The sequence below is a fragment of the Cryptotermes secundus genome, unplaced genomic scaffold (assembly GCF_002891405.2).
Source record: "Cryptotermes secundus unplaced genomic scaffold, Csec_1.0 scaffold318, whole genome shotgun sequence".
Taxonomy (NCBI): Eukaryota; Metazoa; Arthropoda; class Insecta; order Blattodea; family Kalotermitidae; genus Cryptotermes; species Cryptotermes secundus.
Window position 1 is genome coordinate 3,403,715 of NW_019730108.1, and position 17,654 is coordinate 3,421,368.

Genomic DNA, 17,654 nt, shown 5'->3' on the forward strand with positions numbered 1-17,654 from the left:
ATGAAACATAGACCGCCTCTGTGGTCTAGTGGTCAGCGTTCCTGGCTACAGATCCGGAGGTTTGGGTTCGATTCCTGGCGCTACCAGATTTTCTCTGAGAGCTAGTTTTTCTGGAACGGGGTCCACTCAATCTCGTGGTGATAATTGAGGAATTATTTCGAGAAAATAGCGTCTCCGGTCTAGAAAACCGACATTAACGGCCGTTGACGTTAACGGATTCGTTGCACTGACCATGCGACACCCTCTATCAGCAAAAGTTGGCACTAAACTTCGCCGACAAGCGGCGGATACTCGGTCGGTGCAGTTCGCTTGCGGACTAAAATCACGGCGTTACTGTGCGTGTATGAAACATATAAACGCACTGTGCGTAAAATGCAAACTTTTTTAATTTTTAAGGGAGTGGAAAATATGTATATGATTATGCTTTAAAGTATTAAAATGAACAGGAACAGCCCGGTCTGTAAAACAGCTGATTACGCCTGAACTGTCGGGGATCGATTCTCGGTAGGAGCCAAAACTTCTCTTCACTACGACGCCCAAATATGCTGAGAGATATGCTCATTTAGGTAGGACAGAAATTACATAAACCACGAAAGAAACCTGAAAACATGCATGAAAGAGATATTAATTATTTGAATAATATTAATGCAAACATGTTGCGTCAATGCTAGTGCTTCATACACCGGAGGAATATAATCCTTTCCTTCTGTTTGACGACCAGAGGATTGTCACTCACAACTGTTTACAACTTGTTCTCTTAGAGAACAGAAGAAGTAAACAAACACATTTTCCCATAAAACTATATTGTCTGATACAATAGAAGACGTGAGGCCAGCAGACATTTCAGAAATAAGAAACGAGAAATCTGAAAGAAAAAATTAATGAGCTTGCGATGAACAGTAAGAACACTAATATTAGACGTCTGTATAGAGGAATAAATGAGCTTAAGAGGGGTTACCAGCCTAGAAGTAAGGAACAATGATAATGGTGAAATTCTTGCGGATTCACACAATATTTTCAATAGGTGGAAGAACCATTTCTCTCAGTTGTTGAATGCAGTGATGTTAGGAAGATATAAATACATACAGTTGAGTCGTTAGTACCAGATCCTAGCCATTTTGAGGTTTAAATTGCTATTGCAAAATTGAAAAGATATTAATTGCCAGGTAGTGTTCAAATTCCGGCAGAACTGAATGAAGCAGGAGATGAAAAATTATGGTCTGAAGTCTATAAGCTCATTAATTCTCTTTAGAATGTAGAATAATTGTCTGGTCAGTGGAAGGAGTCTATTAGTGTACCAGTTCACAAAAAGGGCGATGAAACTGACTGCAAAATTATCGAGGCCTATCACTGTTAACAGCTTCATACAAAATTTTATTCAATATTCTTCTCTCAAGTTTAATGCCATACACAGATGAAATTACTGGGGATCATGAGTGTGGGTTTCGGTGTAACACATCAACTACTGATCAGACCTTTTGCATTCGTCAGATATTGGAGAAAATATGGGAGTGCAGTCAACAATTCATAGACTGCAAGAGAACTTATGATTCAGTCAGGAGGGAAGTATTTTACTGTATTATGATAGAGTTTATGGTACCCATAAAACTAATATTAGAGTCAATTTTACCGACCACACAACGTATTTTTATTATTATTACACTACATGTTTCGACCCCAAGAGGTCATCCTCAGGTGTACGAACACAGCTGTACAATTACACGCAATGACATTCGTCTTTTCACTTATTCGATCCTGTATCCTGTTCAGGCCCACGCTCAATAATACATCAAGCTCCTCCCACAAAACACAAGTCAAAATATTATTCCAAATGTAAAAATTTAAAATTTAAAATTTGCGAATCGAAGTTCAATTCAGATCATTAGTTATGCTTTCACTTTCACTTGTTATTCAGTCACTTCCTACTTACGCTCATCACTGCGTCAAGTTCACTTTAACTAGTTTAATTATATTATTGGTTAAAAAGTTCATGAATTAAAGTTCAATTTTATCATATTGATTGCACTTTTCACTTTTTGGAGGTCTCGCTGTTTTTCCGCGTCCTCTGATGTTGCTGGATCTGTTACGGTCCTTGTCATGATGGCTAGGAGCTTGATGTATTATTGAGCGTGGGCCTGAATAGGATACAGGATCGAATAAGTGAAACGAATGTCATTGCATGTAATTGTACAGCTGTGTTCGTACACCTGAGCATGACCTCTTGAGGTCGAAACATGTAGTGTAATAATAATGAAAATACGTTGTGTGGTCGGTAAAATTGACTCTAATATTAATTAAATACACAACAGGATGCAAGAAAGAATTAAACCCATAAAACTAGTTAGGCTGATTAAAATGTGTTTAAACGAAACGTGTAGTCACGTCCGTATAGGTAACATTTGTCTCTTACGTTTTCTATCCAAAATGGTCTAAAACAAGGAGATGCTTTATCGCCACATTTTCAACTTTGCCTTAGAATATGCCATTAGGAAGGTCTAGGAATCCAGGTGGGACTGAAATTAAATGGGACACATCAGCTTCTGGCCTACGCTTATATGAATCTACTGGATGATAACGTGTCATAAAAAACACAGATATTTTAATTGACGCTAGTAAGGAGGTTCGTCCAGAAGCAAACACAGATAAAACTAAGTATATGTTTTTGTCTCATCACCAGAATGCAGGGCAACATCATGACATAAAGATAACTAACAGTTCAAATATTGGGAACGACAGTAAGAAGTCAAAACCTGATTCAGGGGGAAACTAAGAGATGTTTGAATTCGGGTAATGCTTGCCACCGTTCATTCCAGAATCTTTTGTCTTCTCCTCTGCTGTATAAAAACATAAAAATTAGAATATACAGAACTTTATTTTTGCCTGTGATTCTGTATGAGTGTGAAACTTAGTCTTTGACATTAAGGGAGAATCATAGACTGAGGATGTTTGAGAGTAGGGTGCAGAGGAGAATATTTGGATCGAAGAGAAATGAAATGATGGGAGTTTGGAGAAAATTACATTATGAGGGGCTTCGTAACTTGTACTCTTAACCAAGTAAAATTACAATAGTTGATTAAGTCAAGGAGGATTAGATGGGAAGTACATGTAGCACGTAATTGGGGATAACAGGGATACATATATGATATTGGTGGGAAAGTCAGAAGGAAAGAGACCACTTGGAAGAGCAAGACTAGGTTGTTGGGTAATAGTAAAATAGTTCTTGGAGAAATAGTAGGAGCTTGTATGGACTGGAACGATCAGGCTCAGGCTAGGGACCAGTGGAGGGCTCTTGTGAGCATGATTAGACCCTGGTTCCTTATAATATTAGGAAATTCTTTAGTAACTGCACAATTGGCGGCTTCTCCAGAAGGGCTGAGCTCCATGAAGTTACTTTACTTGCACAAAATATGCTCAAGCTGGGAATGATTATCTCAAGGACACCTAATCAGTGAGTTTCGATGGAACTGAATATGAGAGATTTCACACTAAGATTTTATTGTTTCATTTACATTGATCAACTATTAGTCTTAACAAGATTTTACATGAAACCCAAATAGAATACTGTCACACTTATAAACAAAAATTGGAGAAACACTCTTTTGCGATGTCATTAAGAATACCTCATCCCTTTACATCTCCCTGCTGTGTACGTATATAAAATATGTACAAAACTGAGGTGACATGAAGTACCTGGAAATACTCTAGTTGGAAATTGAAAATGCTTTTCCTGCAGCATTCTCAGAGGACATTATTGTAATACGACTTCTATAAACCAGCCTAGATACGTGAAAATACTGTAAATTTGTAAGACGTGATATTCTTATGTTATGAACAGCTGTAGCTTTGAAGAAAGTCGTCTTCTGGGATCTGGCGCCGTGTATTCTTGGTTTTAACCGACGTTTCGGGGGAACATATCGCCTCCATCTTCAGGGCAGTTGAATTGCGTTGCTAATACAGAGAGCAACGCAATTCAACTGACCTGAAGATGGAGGCGATATGTTCCTCCGAAACGTCTGTTACAACGAAGAATACACTGTGCCAGGTCCCCGAAGACGACTTTCTTCATAGTCATCGCCGTGAAAATCTCAAAACTTACATAACTGTAGCTTTATTCAATTTTTATATTTTCAGGTTAATCCTTAACATAATACTCCCAGAAATTACTTGGACCCTTACATAACGAGGGGCCTAAAATCTATTACAATAAATGAAAGTCACACGGCAAGAAATATATTAATATAGGCCTGACACAAGTTTCATCACAATTTGTCAAAGATTCGTAAAGTAAACCTTACAACAACTTTATATCTTAAGAAATGTTTCCTTAAAATAAATCAAATTAAAATTGGCCAGAAACAATTAAATACTAGTGTAAGTCTGCCGTATGGGATTTGATAGAAATTCGTCACACAAATAGGTTCTCCGATTTTAGGAAGACAGAGCTTGTTTCGGTTCACTCATAGAATGCAGCTCATCATAAATACTGTTGGCACATGGCAAGTCTATACACTGTATATATGTATATATATATATATATATACACGCATGTATCATACGGTTCGTTTGGGTCAGATTGGGAACCACTGACGGGCCGTTTTGAACAGTTAGTGAGACTTCGGTTTGCATAAAACACGGCTAATTTCTTGACTAACTGAACGGCTATAGCCTCTCAAAAGGCCGCCTTCTTCATGGATATAGTTGCTATAGATCTATGTACTGTCTACTCTCAAAATTCCCCCAAAATCTTAGTTCTCACTTTCCGAATTACGGGGTATAAAATCCTAGAAGACTGTAATCCAAATTTATGATGCGATGCAGACAAAAGACTTCCGACTCAGTTTTGCAGATAAATGACCACCAGTTTTACTGTGGACAGTTACAGCGTAGTGTTCTCACTGTGTGTCTTTCGGGCAGCTCGGAGTGCGAATGGCCGGCGCCGAAATATTTAGTCAATACGTCACAAACACATTCCAAATTACCGTTCAATTTCCTCTGCACTGTAACGCTGTGTAGATGGGAGACATTCCTACTATTACCTGCACCTTCAGGGTCGAAATCTAAGCCAAGCAAGAAACCAGCAGAATCGGGCCGTAAACTTACAGTCTGTTTCTACTGGTTTCTTGTCTTGCTTAAGCTTTCTTGAACAAGGTTTTGATAATATAGACCGACGAGTACAGAGTCAGTATATTGTCATACTCACTCTAGTGTATAAATTAGTTCTTTGATGATGAATTAATCTACTATTACTTGTTTTGAAAGGAGGGGGACGCTTATCCTCTATTGGGAGACGAAAACGTCAAGAGACGTATATTATATTTTCATCCAAGAGCTCTTGCTACGTTACATAAAAACTATTCAGATACAGATACAGCGCATCTGTTTATTCTTACAGGATTTGTGGACTTTGTCCATCGTCTTAGTTCCTGAACAGTATAATGTTTCCGAAACTGGACGATGGGTAAAGTCCAGAAATCCAGTTATAATAAATGTAATCATCATAACACTTCAGAATTAATAGAGTGTATGACTGATGTTCACAGTCATAACGCGCCTCCCTTTCGTCTACACATAGTGATCACACTATGTCGTAAACCAATAAATTCGTAATTTAATGGACATATTTTCCGTCTAATACAGACCTAAACTTTCGGTAATAATTTACAAATATAGCCTCAGACGAAGAGTATACTATTTTCTAGAATGAAACCTTGTTGCAACTTGCTTCACTAACGCTTCGATCACGAAAATGGACGTACTACATTCCTACGAAAAGGCTGGTAAACATCTACAAGACTGCACCCTAGAGGGCAGTTTCCTCATAGTAACCGTTGTGAGAACCTCAGCCTCAGCCTCAGACTCAGCCAGATTTGAGCCGCTGCCTCATCTACTCGTGGGCCGTCTGAAGCTTCACGAAACAGAAGATCAGATAAGGCAAGGAGTCTAGCATCACAGAATGTTACTTTTAAATTCATTCTAAATTGGAATAACATGAAACAGAACCCAGCACAGGCTTTCGAAGCATAAGAAAAGAAAGAATCATTAGCCCACATGTGTAATCGACAGACATCGCGGAAGCACGTCAGTGACTGAAAAGAAAAGAAACGGAAGCCCTTGACGCACAGAGGTCAAAGTTCTGCAGTTCACTGTAAACAAGCGCCGTTTATGGATTGGGCTGTGTCCAGTCTGATCCCTTGCCTTAACAAGGATTTGCATAGCAGTTTTGTCTAGTGCTAACGCCCCAGGCTTCTGTTCAGTAGATGCTGGGTTAAAATCTCGGTCGGGATAGAGGTTATTCTGACTGAGGTTTCTCATGGTTTTCCTCAGTATCCAAGTACTGCAATAGTACCTCCATTAGCACGTAACCGTTTCTTTCCAAATCCTTTCAAATTCGTCATTCGACTTCATATATTCTATCTACTGCCAGGGTCTTAAAATAACCAACCAAAGTCAATAATCTGCTCAAACTCTACACTTCTACAAGCGAAGACTACAGGGTTAAGAAGAATGAATTTAGCAAAGAATGTCATATACATATAACTAGACGTTTTTAATGTCTGTTCGACCATCTTCTTTAATTTTAAACTATTTTATATACTAGCCTAAATTCCGTAGAAATTTCACTGGGAAATTCTTAAAGATAAATTTCATCAGAAATATTTCACCTAAATAACTTGAAGGGTACTGATGAAAGACAACTGCATTTATGCGAATTGATAGCATAACAATATGCAGCAAACCGTGCTGCTGTCTGATGGAAATAGGTTCGGCAAAGATTGTCTATAAATTCAGACTTCTTAAAAAGTACCTACTATCTCACTTTATTCAACATACAAAGAGCAACATGACGACCATTCTCTACTCCATCACTGAACAATATAAATATATTCCCTTCAGTGACAACTTGATCAAGTATAATAGTTGGTGACTGAGTGACATGGCAGACACATAGAAAAGAAAGAGACGTCAGACACGGTATACATTTCACTAATACACTAATACACTAACACCACACACTACGTATATTTTTCCCTACGCCCATTTTATAACCTTTCATTTTTTTCTACATATTACTCTGATTGATCTCAAACGCAACAAATGGGGGAACATTTACACAAAATCAATTCCACCTCTAACTTCAGTATCCATATACGAGCCCTCCATTGGTCCAGCATTTTCGCTGACTAGGCCCAGTGTCAGTAGCGGAATTATTTTTCCGGCAAAAGTCGAGACTACAACCTTAACTGAATTAGGCCTACTTCTCACTGCTGCCTAGAGGTCCTACTCGTGACTACCAACACAAATGTGCTCTACCTAGAGACGAAATAAGGACCGAGTGGCAAGGGTTCGGCCTATCTGCGTGTGTGTGTATGTGTGTGCAAAAGAGAGACGTATCACGCCGACGTCTTGGTACGTGGGTTTCCTGCTTGGATATTATCCACGACGTGAGCAGTGCTCACCAGTATAACTTTTATTAAGAGAATAGTGTTAATTCAATTGGGTCAAGTTTTGTGCACCGTTGATGGACAGAGGAAATTTAAATTGGATGTTCGAAAGGTAGGCGGAAAGGGAGAGGTATGGCAATAGTGAAAGCGACTTTATTTCGAGTCGAGGAACCGTATCAATTTCAAGAGCTGTAAGAAGCAATAACTGCAAACAAGCGTAGCAGAAAGTTCATTTGATAATTAATGGTGAATTATATAAGTTGGAAAGATACTTTGGTAAGTTCCACTGCAAGCGTTTAATACTGACGAGTAGCAAGACGTTCCTGAAAGAACTATTCGCCTACTTTTCTTTCGTTTTAATTTGAGTTAAACATAAATAAAAGTTCAGTACATATGCCTAAAGGAGCCAGCAAAACAATAGAATTTGAGGGTCTGTAGTGCTGGTGTTACTGATGCGAGTGACTTAGAAAGCACACTATTGAGATGGCCTAAATTGGCACAATATACATATAAAATATCTCGATTATCAATCCAGGCATTCGAGTAATATTAAGGATATTACGTCAAAAATTTGAAGGTCTATAATGTTGGTATTACTGATCAGAGGTATTCACGATGTGCGCCATTCAGATGACCTCAATGACATGATATATATATATATATATTATATGATATATATATATATATATATATATATCATTTTTCATTAAAATTGGCACAGGTGCGTTCAATCAATATTAAAATTTTGCCTCATAAATTTGAGGGATTTAATGTTGGTATTACTGAAGGAAGGGATTTATGAATTAGGCCAGTGAAATGGACTTAGCTGCCTTGATATACATACCAAGTTTTATGAAGTTTAGTTCAGCTATTTAGTAGTTAATAAAATGGATAAACATACATACATTCATACATACAAACGTACACACACAGACAGCAAGATGATCTCACAAGACTAGTCTCATTTTTACAAAATAAGGAAAGTAACCTAAAATCGTTGAAGAGGTCTCCATGAGAAGCATAAAATAGCAGCATTGAACTTGGAAACGCCTCAGAATTTACAGAGGAAAATCGAGAAGATCTGTGCGTAGGTGGCTGGCTGCAAAACCTCCTAATACGGCACGCAGTCCTACAAAAAAGGAATAAATAATCCTCTTAACATTTCCCTAAAATATGCTGTTGCATGATTGACAAATAAGATCATAACATGGAAGCGTATTTCATGGATATAACAACAGTTTAGTTATGAAAATCATGAGATAAAAACAAGATGACATTAATCAGAATTAATTCTGAAATGGTCATTCATGGAGATACCGATCGGGCTCAACGTAACTTAACTAAGCTTTTAGACATACTTCGGTTGTTTTTCATCAATTTAATAAAAGATATTCCATTTAGATTACAAATACCCAGATGTTCGTCCACTGTCACTTGTCCAAATATAAGCTGATAACTAAGGAACAAAGATCCACTCTTCCGTACCATCGTTAGGCGTCTGAGAGGGGCTACCGTAAAATTTTACGCGCCTGAGACGAGCTGGAGGAAATGTTTTTAATTCTTTTTATATTTCTTTACCGACGGAAACTATTCTCCTCTTTGTCTTTACGTCGGATCGGCTGCTCCAAACGTCTATCATATATTCGCATGACCATGCATCTGCTTAATTCCATATTAGTGTCACATGTATGAATGGCTAAAGACGAGGTTTGGATTGATAATTGAATTTACTGAAATCTTACAGAACATGCCTACAAATAACCATAGCGTTATCACTAATTCACACAGTCTACAATTCATTGCAGCACGCACTAAGGCTTCTCAATCTGCTGCGTCTTCACCGGTCTTTGTTCGGTAACCGCTTCCTTAGCTTCCGTGTTCACGCCCTTACTGTCCGGCGACTACCTTCCAGCTAACTAAATTCTAGACTTGCCCTGCTTATAACACCTCGGCACAGACCGCATAGAAAACACTACTTCCAACAGTTCTTCTAGTGCTGCGTCACGCATCTGCCGCACGGACTGCATAGAGAATACCTCTTGTCCGTTAATCCATTGGTGCGTGTTAGGAATATGTTGCCTGGCAATGGACATTTTTACAGAGTCATTATTCAGCAACGGTTCTATATGCTGCAATAGTATTACAGGCCGTATGCAGTACTTGTGTGGCAGTCGTGATTCTTGGATATTTATTGTTGAAATATTTCAGGCTTTAACAGGGCTCGAACCTATAGAAGTAACGCCCCCAACTGGCGCAGCGTTGGCTAAGCCAAATTTAATGAAGCTTTGTACAGTGTTAATGATATTACCTCTTGAATTTTAATTTGTGATAGTGTACAACGGGAACAGTTTTTTATGCATATCTTCAGCACAGACTTCATTTATGATTTAAATGGTAAACTCTTATTTACTGTGACTCACGGTTTTATGCGGTAAGTAGCGGTTGCAGAGTTCTAGTTCGGGAGGCCGCCTGCAATGATGGTCCGAGGTTTTGTGCACATGATATTCAAGCAAACATCGAAAAAGAGCCCTTTCGGGACATAACATTTCTTAGCAGATTCTGCCAGACTTTTCTACTCCTTTGTGAATTAGACCAATCAGTTTTTCACTTCTTTTGATTTCGCAGTAACTTTATTACAGAGCATGGTGGCCAGTCTTGCGTCAGAACTCAAACCTGGAGGACCAGGTCTCTGTATTTATCTCCCCCAGTGACAAGGCGGGCCATGCACAGGGTCCCCTTTTCGTCGCCTTCTATGACTCGTAGAGCTACGGTTGAAATAGTTTAAGCCCCCTCCGCAAGGTAAAGTCTTGCACTATGACGCATTAAATTGGATATACTACGTACCGAATCAGAACTCATGGTCCTATATGATTATTATCCTCTATGAAGATCGGGCCTTCTGTTAGAACTGGCCCATCCAGATATGTTCATAGTAATGTTGATGATATTAATTTAATTTTTTTCTTGGATTGATTATATATTTAGGTCCTGCCTGATATTTTCTCCCCCCCCCCTTTCAGACAACCCGCTACAGGTCTCAAAAACCTCACTTCAGCAGCTTCAGCGTTTCTCAGCTGTTTTCTTATTATTATGGTACAGCATTCGCTGCCATAAAGAAGTGATGCACGTCAAATATTTTGTGAAATATTAGTACTCTTTCCTATGGGAGATCCTGTATACTTTCAGTAATTTATCTCATACTACTTTTGGTTTCAAACTCTGGACCGAGATCCACGTATCATCGGCATAGGTTTACAAATTGGCATTCAGTCTGTAATCACTGGAATGTAGACGTACATATTGTGACTTGTAGACCCATTGCCAGGAAGCGAGTTGGTAAACGTGTTCCCATGGAGGTGAACTCTGGAAGCCAGCAAGTCGCTGAGTGGTGAACATGTTCTCATGGAGAGAGATTCTTGGAAACCAGCCCGTCGCTATGTGATAGACGGGAGTTTCTTTGGATACAAAACAGAATTGAGTTCAGATCAGTAGAAGACAGAAGCCAGGAGAAGACAGACTAGAAGAGAAGTCAGTCGTATTTCAGATCAGAATAGAATAGTGATCAGATCAGGAAAGAGAGAGACCAGAAAGGAGCGAGTCCTAGGCAGCCATTTATTGTGATTTATTGTGATTACGAGTGATTGTGAAGGAGTGAGCAATAAATCCAATGATCCAATCCAAACCTCGTTATAATTAGTCACGCACCGTAAATACATGTACGTGACAATATTAAAAAAAGATAGCACTTATATACTCAATTCTGAGGCTACCGCGTTGATTTTTCTGATATTAGATGCGGCATTCCTGACTACACTAAAGCAATTTCTATCCTCGATGTAGCTGTAATTAACTTTGTCACTGAAAGCGGGAAATTATTGTCTGTGATTTATGCTTCTTACTAAGGACTAAAACAGAACACTCGGAAGATATTATGACATTTACTCCATAGGCCTACTCTTTTCAAAATGTACGCTAGCCAAAGCTGTCAAAGCGGTGATTAAACACTGTATTAGAGTCTAGAAAACCGAGATTAACGGCCGTGGGGATTCGACGCGACACCCTCTATCCGCTAAAGGTGGCACTAACTTCGCCGACAAGAGGCGATCGCTCGGTCGGTAGAGCTCGTTTGCGGACTATAGACCACGGAGTTTGTTTTTGTTTGTTTGTTCATTAGAATTTTTGGATGGAATTCCAATTCTCATTAGAAATTATTTTGAAACCGCATGAATGAACTTCACTTTTTAAATTGTGGTACTTTACCTTCTTTACAGTTTTAATCCTTATTTTCGAATACTGACTGGGAAACAACCATATCTCGGGCGAAGGGGCGAAGACTGTGTGGATATTTCTGCTTGTTTATATTAATGCCCTGATAACATTTTAAACTTCCATCTCCCAGTGTAGAAAATTACGACTCAGTTGAAAATTTAGAATATACCAGATGTGAGTCATTAGGGAATTCTGTGTTAAAACGAACTAATCTTCCATAATTATTTTAACTACAATTATATTGTGCGTCATTTTGCGAGAAGTGCAAATCGCGGGGACGGCATGTCTGCGTTAGCCTGTTCCGTCTGACAAAACACTTTTTGAATTTCAATGAAATTTTATTCACACCAAGATTTATTATTCGAATTCAGCTTGGGCCCATTTCAGTCTACTATAACTGCTGAATGCATGTTACGTTTGTCAAGACGGAGCCCACGAAGTTTCCAGACTGAATGCACGTGCAAGCAATGAATAAACGGATGTTTGGATGAATGATTTTTCCTAGCGTATGCACGTGGTTAGACAAAAGTAAGAAACACTGAAGTATACGAAAGCTGAAGGTTTAGTACTAAACAGGTTACAGATCTTGAAAGAGCTTGGCAGACCGTGTAGACAGAATGAATAAAAAGAGCTCGCGAAATATAGCACCGGTTTAAAGTCTGCAGAATTAATAGGAAGATAAGACATGATTTAGAGAATTTCGAGGTCGGTGTAGGCATGAATAAGAATATTCGTTTATTAACAGCATTGACATATAATTTAAAGAGTTTGAAAGTATCCTCAGAATTAGATATCTAAACAGATCATACCGTTAGGTCCTGTGAAAGAGGCTTTGCATGGTAGCGGCAGCCTATACGTGGTTGCTAGTCTGGATCATCGTCTATGTCTTGTAGGAAAAGCAACATGAGTATTCAAATTCGGTGAACTAGGTCTCTAGACCAGACCGCTTGTGGGAAGGAGTGCTGTGACCCTACACAGGATTCACCAATACAGATTACCACACACTCAAGTTACTCTTTACAGTGTCAAAAAATGCAAATATTTTCTAAGTTTTGCTGTACGTGTTCTTAGATTTAACGACAATTTTTACAATTAATCTCAGATATCTTCTTTTGTCAGTTTTCATGATCCTCTGGGTTATGATACCCCGTAGTCCTGGAGGTGAATACCATCATCTTAGAGAAATTGAAATCTCACAATGTAATCTCGGTAGTGGATAACAACGTTTCAATGGAACATGTTACCCCCATCTTTAGGACCAAAAACTCAGAACGCAATCTCAACACTCACCGCCCGTGAAAATATAAAAACTTATACGGCCTATTTGTTTCTTTTCTACTTTGTTTCTTTACTTATTTCGTGTTTTCTCTCTTTTTATATCACTGTATATCATACTATCTTTCCATTTTCTTTCATATTAACAGAAATGATCAGGTCAATAGTTCATTTGCTCACCTTGAATGCACTTGATAACGCTGGGTGTTGCACAACTCGGTAGCAGACTGTTTACAAACAGCAGAGCTACGACGCTGCATTCGGACAGAAAACGTTTTCCTTGCATTTCATTAAATACGCACGTGAGGTAAAACACACCCAGTTTCATGACATGGTAAGATATCCTAATTTTTCTACAAAGTTTGAGTATGCTCCTCTGTTAGTTTTGAGCAGTTCCATACAGATGGCTCCGTTCTGGATTATGTGTGGAGAACTGAACTGATTGTGGAACTCACAATTTTGTGCTGATAAGGTAATTCGGTAGACTTAGCCTAAATAGAAGATTCAGATCTTAGTACGATCTATATGTTGTGCTTCATTCTGAACCGTTGATGTACCATCGTGGTTACACTGCACCGATACGAACAAAAGTTAAATTCGTCCAGCAGCTCTGAATATCCCTGTACCAGGCTATGTTAAAATTTGTTCAATATCTTCTGATTTTAAACATATAAACGGATGAACAAACCTTCCATTATGAGTTTATTTTATAAATTTTGTGCCCACAAGGCACGAAAATGAAACTTCCTTCCCCTCGTTTTGACTGTGCCTTGACTTCCGGATTGTGACATTGTTGTACCTTGAAGACAAAAACAGTACATTCCTCTGCAGCTTAGGCACCCGTGTAATGCACTACATCATAACTCATGAGCCGGGACTTCACAACATGAATATTCATAATATCGAGGTGCAAGAGCCGAGAAGGCCCACCCCTTATACATTCATCGCCTTGAAAATGTAATGTGTTTATATTCCCTACTCCACAAAGACCCTGATTATAATTGAAATAGGGTTCTGCTATTTTTCTGCTTCGGCGCACCTGTTGCATGCCTCAGGGAAAGTAACAGATGAGTACAGAACCTTGACGGATATAGTATAATTGGCAGGGAAAAGTCCAAGTACTTAGAAAACAACTTCCCTTAACGTCGCTCTTTCCACATATCCGAAATGGGCTGTCCTGAGATTGAAGTCTGACATTCGTTGCGAGAGCCCGGTGGTAATTGTCACATAAAGGAATTTAGGCTACTGTCAATGGGACAGGGGCAAACAGAGGTGCGAGCCAATATTAAAAACGTCTTATTCCACGATAATGTAGTTAGAAATAAACAAAAGTTCTGATGGAGGGACCAATATCCGTGTTAATGGCCCAGTTATTTCGGAATTTTACGCTGGGACGTGAATACGACGGTGCGAGTCTGCTCGGCCGAGCCCGAAACGAGAGCCTCAAGGGAGGCTCTATATATACAAGTAGTTTCAAATTTGTAGCTTATTTCCCAGTTCCATTTAGTGCCCAGCGATATCGTAATACATGTGCCCATGTATCTTCCCTCTCTCTTGCTGTAATTACATCATGTACTTAATGATATCGATTTAACATTTCTGTATTAGTAAGTAATTCCAACTTTTGTGAAATTAAATAAAAAATCAAGACTTTGGTATGTAAGTTTTCAATGTAACAGGCATGGACATTTCTGGGGTGTTTAGAACATGCTTTGACTTTAACGAGGTGGTTCGAATGGGACCCAAAATCTTAAGCCGCAGCCGGAGCCCCAAACTTCCCTATTATAGTTAATTTATATGTATAATGAATATGAAAACAAGGTTCCCCGTGGATCACGTTCTAAAGACGTATAGAAGCGTGGAGGTAAATGTTTACTAATTTTAGAGGTCGACAGAAAATAAGTGGTCGACATGATGGGTTCCCGTTGATTTGCTATTTGACGAAGGTTTGAGAGTGACCATATGCTGGGCTGAACACAGTAGTGTCAAAGTAAAGAATCCTTTCCATTTCTGAGAGTCGAACCTCGGTTTTGCAGCCCGCAACCAGTCACTTTATTGAGTTGTCCAGTTTCATGTGAAATAAAGCCATGTTTCTGTTAATTGAAGATTAAAAAAATTAAGTAAGTCATTGATCTCATGAAGCGTTATCTGGAACTGAAGGCTTATCAGCATCCCTGGTCCTGAGTTGCATTGTTTGTTTTCTATACATTAGGCGGACTCTTGTGAACTGTGAATTTTATTGGCTAAGAAAAGATATGAAAATGCTCTCAGGTTAGCCTATCTCTGGGCCGAGATTCGAATCCTGGAGCTTCCGAGTGCCAAAATATACACCGCGACTTCTAAATAAGGGAGAATTCAGTTGTATTGTAGCTTGTAACATTTCCTATCTCTGACAGCAAGCAGCTATCAGAGCATGTGGCGGTGGTGGTGGTGGGGAGGGAAGGAATCCTCTCAAGATTCTGTTGTAAATCGATCACAAGACTCTGTTCAGCATTATGACATATCTACAAGTGACTTCTGGGTATAACTCTGCCCAAATGAGTAAGGAATAAGAAACGTCCGCAGCAGAATCTCCTTGAATTATTAATATACTGAGTTTTTATAATTCGCTTTTCACATTTCTGTCACGTGCAATCGGCGTGAAGAACAACCGGTCAGTTCATTAGTTCACATGACCCAAAGTTCGACTCCGAAGATAGCCGAATGTTTTTTTTTTAATGTGCGCATACAAAACCCATCATAAGAAAAACATCTGTTGCTCATTCTTCTTTTCAAGACATAAATCGGAAAAGCTGAGTGATCCTGGTGTGATTGTGTCTATATAAAGTGAAGATTGTAACCTCTGGTCCGAAAGGGTCTGGCTGCTTCCACATCGCTTTGCTCATCACAAGTGGACAACAAGAGGTGGGTTCTGGTTCCCGGTCTCCTTTGCAGTATTTTACAGAATACGGAAAGGTACAAATTGATTTTTCCACATTATGGCGACTTAAAATTGTAGATACAGAATTACGAAAATAAAAAAATGTAAATAATTCAATCATACGACAAAAAATATGCGAAGGGGCTTTTACGAAGTTCTGTTTTAGGAACAGGAGTATCCAGCAAGAAGCGGGATTAATTTCTGACGTAGGGAAAGAAAGTGCTCAGCAGTTGAACAAAAGTCTGTACGCGCTTGGTCTTGGTGTCTGTTGCAGATACAGCATCATGATCTAAACAAATTACAACTTATATGGTTTGCACAAGATACAGTCGCATTTTGTAACACGCAGCATTGTAGAAATATTTTTGACAATTATTTCATCTTAGTATAAAGTAGGGGTTGTGTTAGACCGATAAAAATTAAATTAAAGTTGCCCGGCAAATTTAAACTTAGAATCCCTGCCCCTTCGAATTCCAGACGTATCCAAATTCCGTTTCTTGACATAGAGGAGGTAAGTAATTTTACAGCGTAAGTAACTTGGTCAGATTGTTGTGTCACGTGTTTTCAATTGACCCCTGACGTTTTGTATTCCGCAGGAAAATTTGATATCTTATTTCGCTTTCAACAGATCGATTCACAGCTTAGTACGAAGATACAAGCACTTTAATTAATCTTACGATAATACTACAGTATACTTTCGACCTCTCTCATTTTACACTTTACCCAATACAGTAGGGACAGGCGATAGCATAGTTGGTTGAGACACTGCAAGCCGGAAGGTCGCGGGTTCGGGTCCCGATGAGGTGGATTTTTATCGATTTACTTGACCCTTCCAGCCGCACTATGGCCCTGGGGTGGACTCAGCCCATAACAGAAATGAGTACCAGGAATCTTCCTAGGGGGCAGAAGGCGGCCGGCGCGTATGGCTGACAACCTCACCGCCATCTGTAAGCCGATTGTCTGTAAAATGTGGGAGCCTCGACGTCTCGCAACCCTATGGGTTTCACGGCCTGTTACAGGGATAACTTTTCCTTACCCAATACAGTACTCTCAAATTCATTTCACACGACGAATAAAACTTTAAGATCGTGAAAAAATGAGTTTCTGTGGTCTGTATGCGTGACGAAATACGTATGAGAAAATTTCTTAACTAAATTCCCTCTCATTATGTAACATGTGCGCACACTCAAACGCTGGGAGGGTGGGTTTGAATCTCACTCGAAGCAAATATGTATGCCTGCTTTTTTCCCCTTCTGTGTTGCCTGTGTAGGTATCAGCCTTGCGACAGGATGATCCCCCGTCCATAGAGTCCCGCCACCTGTCTATAACATTCACAGTTTTCAGATTAAATAAAAAATGGATACTGTCAGATGGCCTAATCCGCCAAAAAAGAAGTGTACATTTCAATCATATATGTTGGTTTCCTATTCAGTTTCATGAATTGATGATAATTTCAAGATAAACGAAGTTGATCCTGACCAAAAAGATCGTGTGTTTTCAGATTCTGTGCACAGAACAAAGCGACATGGTTCAGCATCATATCACTGCCCCGCTGATCGTGGTCTCCAACCGCCTGCCATTCGTTTTGCAGAGGAATAAGGACGGAGAACTTTCGAGGAAACCGAGGTTCGTGCTACACAGGGCATGAGTGGCCTCCTAATAAGTCGGATGGCCACAGAATTAATAAAATTTAACATAGATTTAGCGTGTGAGTTCAGGAGGCCAGGATGGAATAAAGTAAGATTTCT

General features: G+C 39.3%; 1 protein-coding gene across 4 annotated transcripts in view; it reads left to right on the forward strand.

Annotated features, from left to right (window-relative positions):
• Positions 1-17,654, forward strand: part of LOC111866064 (alpha,alpha-trehalose-phosphate synthase [UDP-forming]) — a 60,878-nt gene that overhangs the window by 3,978 nt on the left and 39,246 nt on the right. For 2 of the 4 annotated variants that reach the window (XM_023854609.2, XM_023854606.2), the window contains exon 2: positions 17,408-17,532. In XM_023854609.2, the coding sequence (XP_023710377.1) occupies positions 17,408-17,532 (125 nt within the window). Of the gene's footprint in view, positions 1-15,744; positions 15,942-17,407; positions 17,533-17,654 lie in introns of those variants that run through there. The other 2 variants (XM_023854608.2, XM_023854607.2) reach the window with 2 other exon arrangements.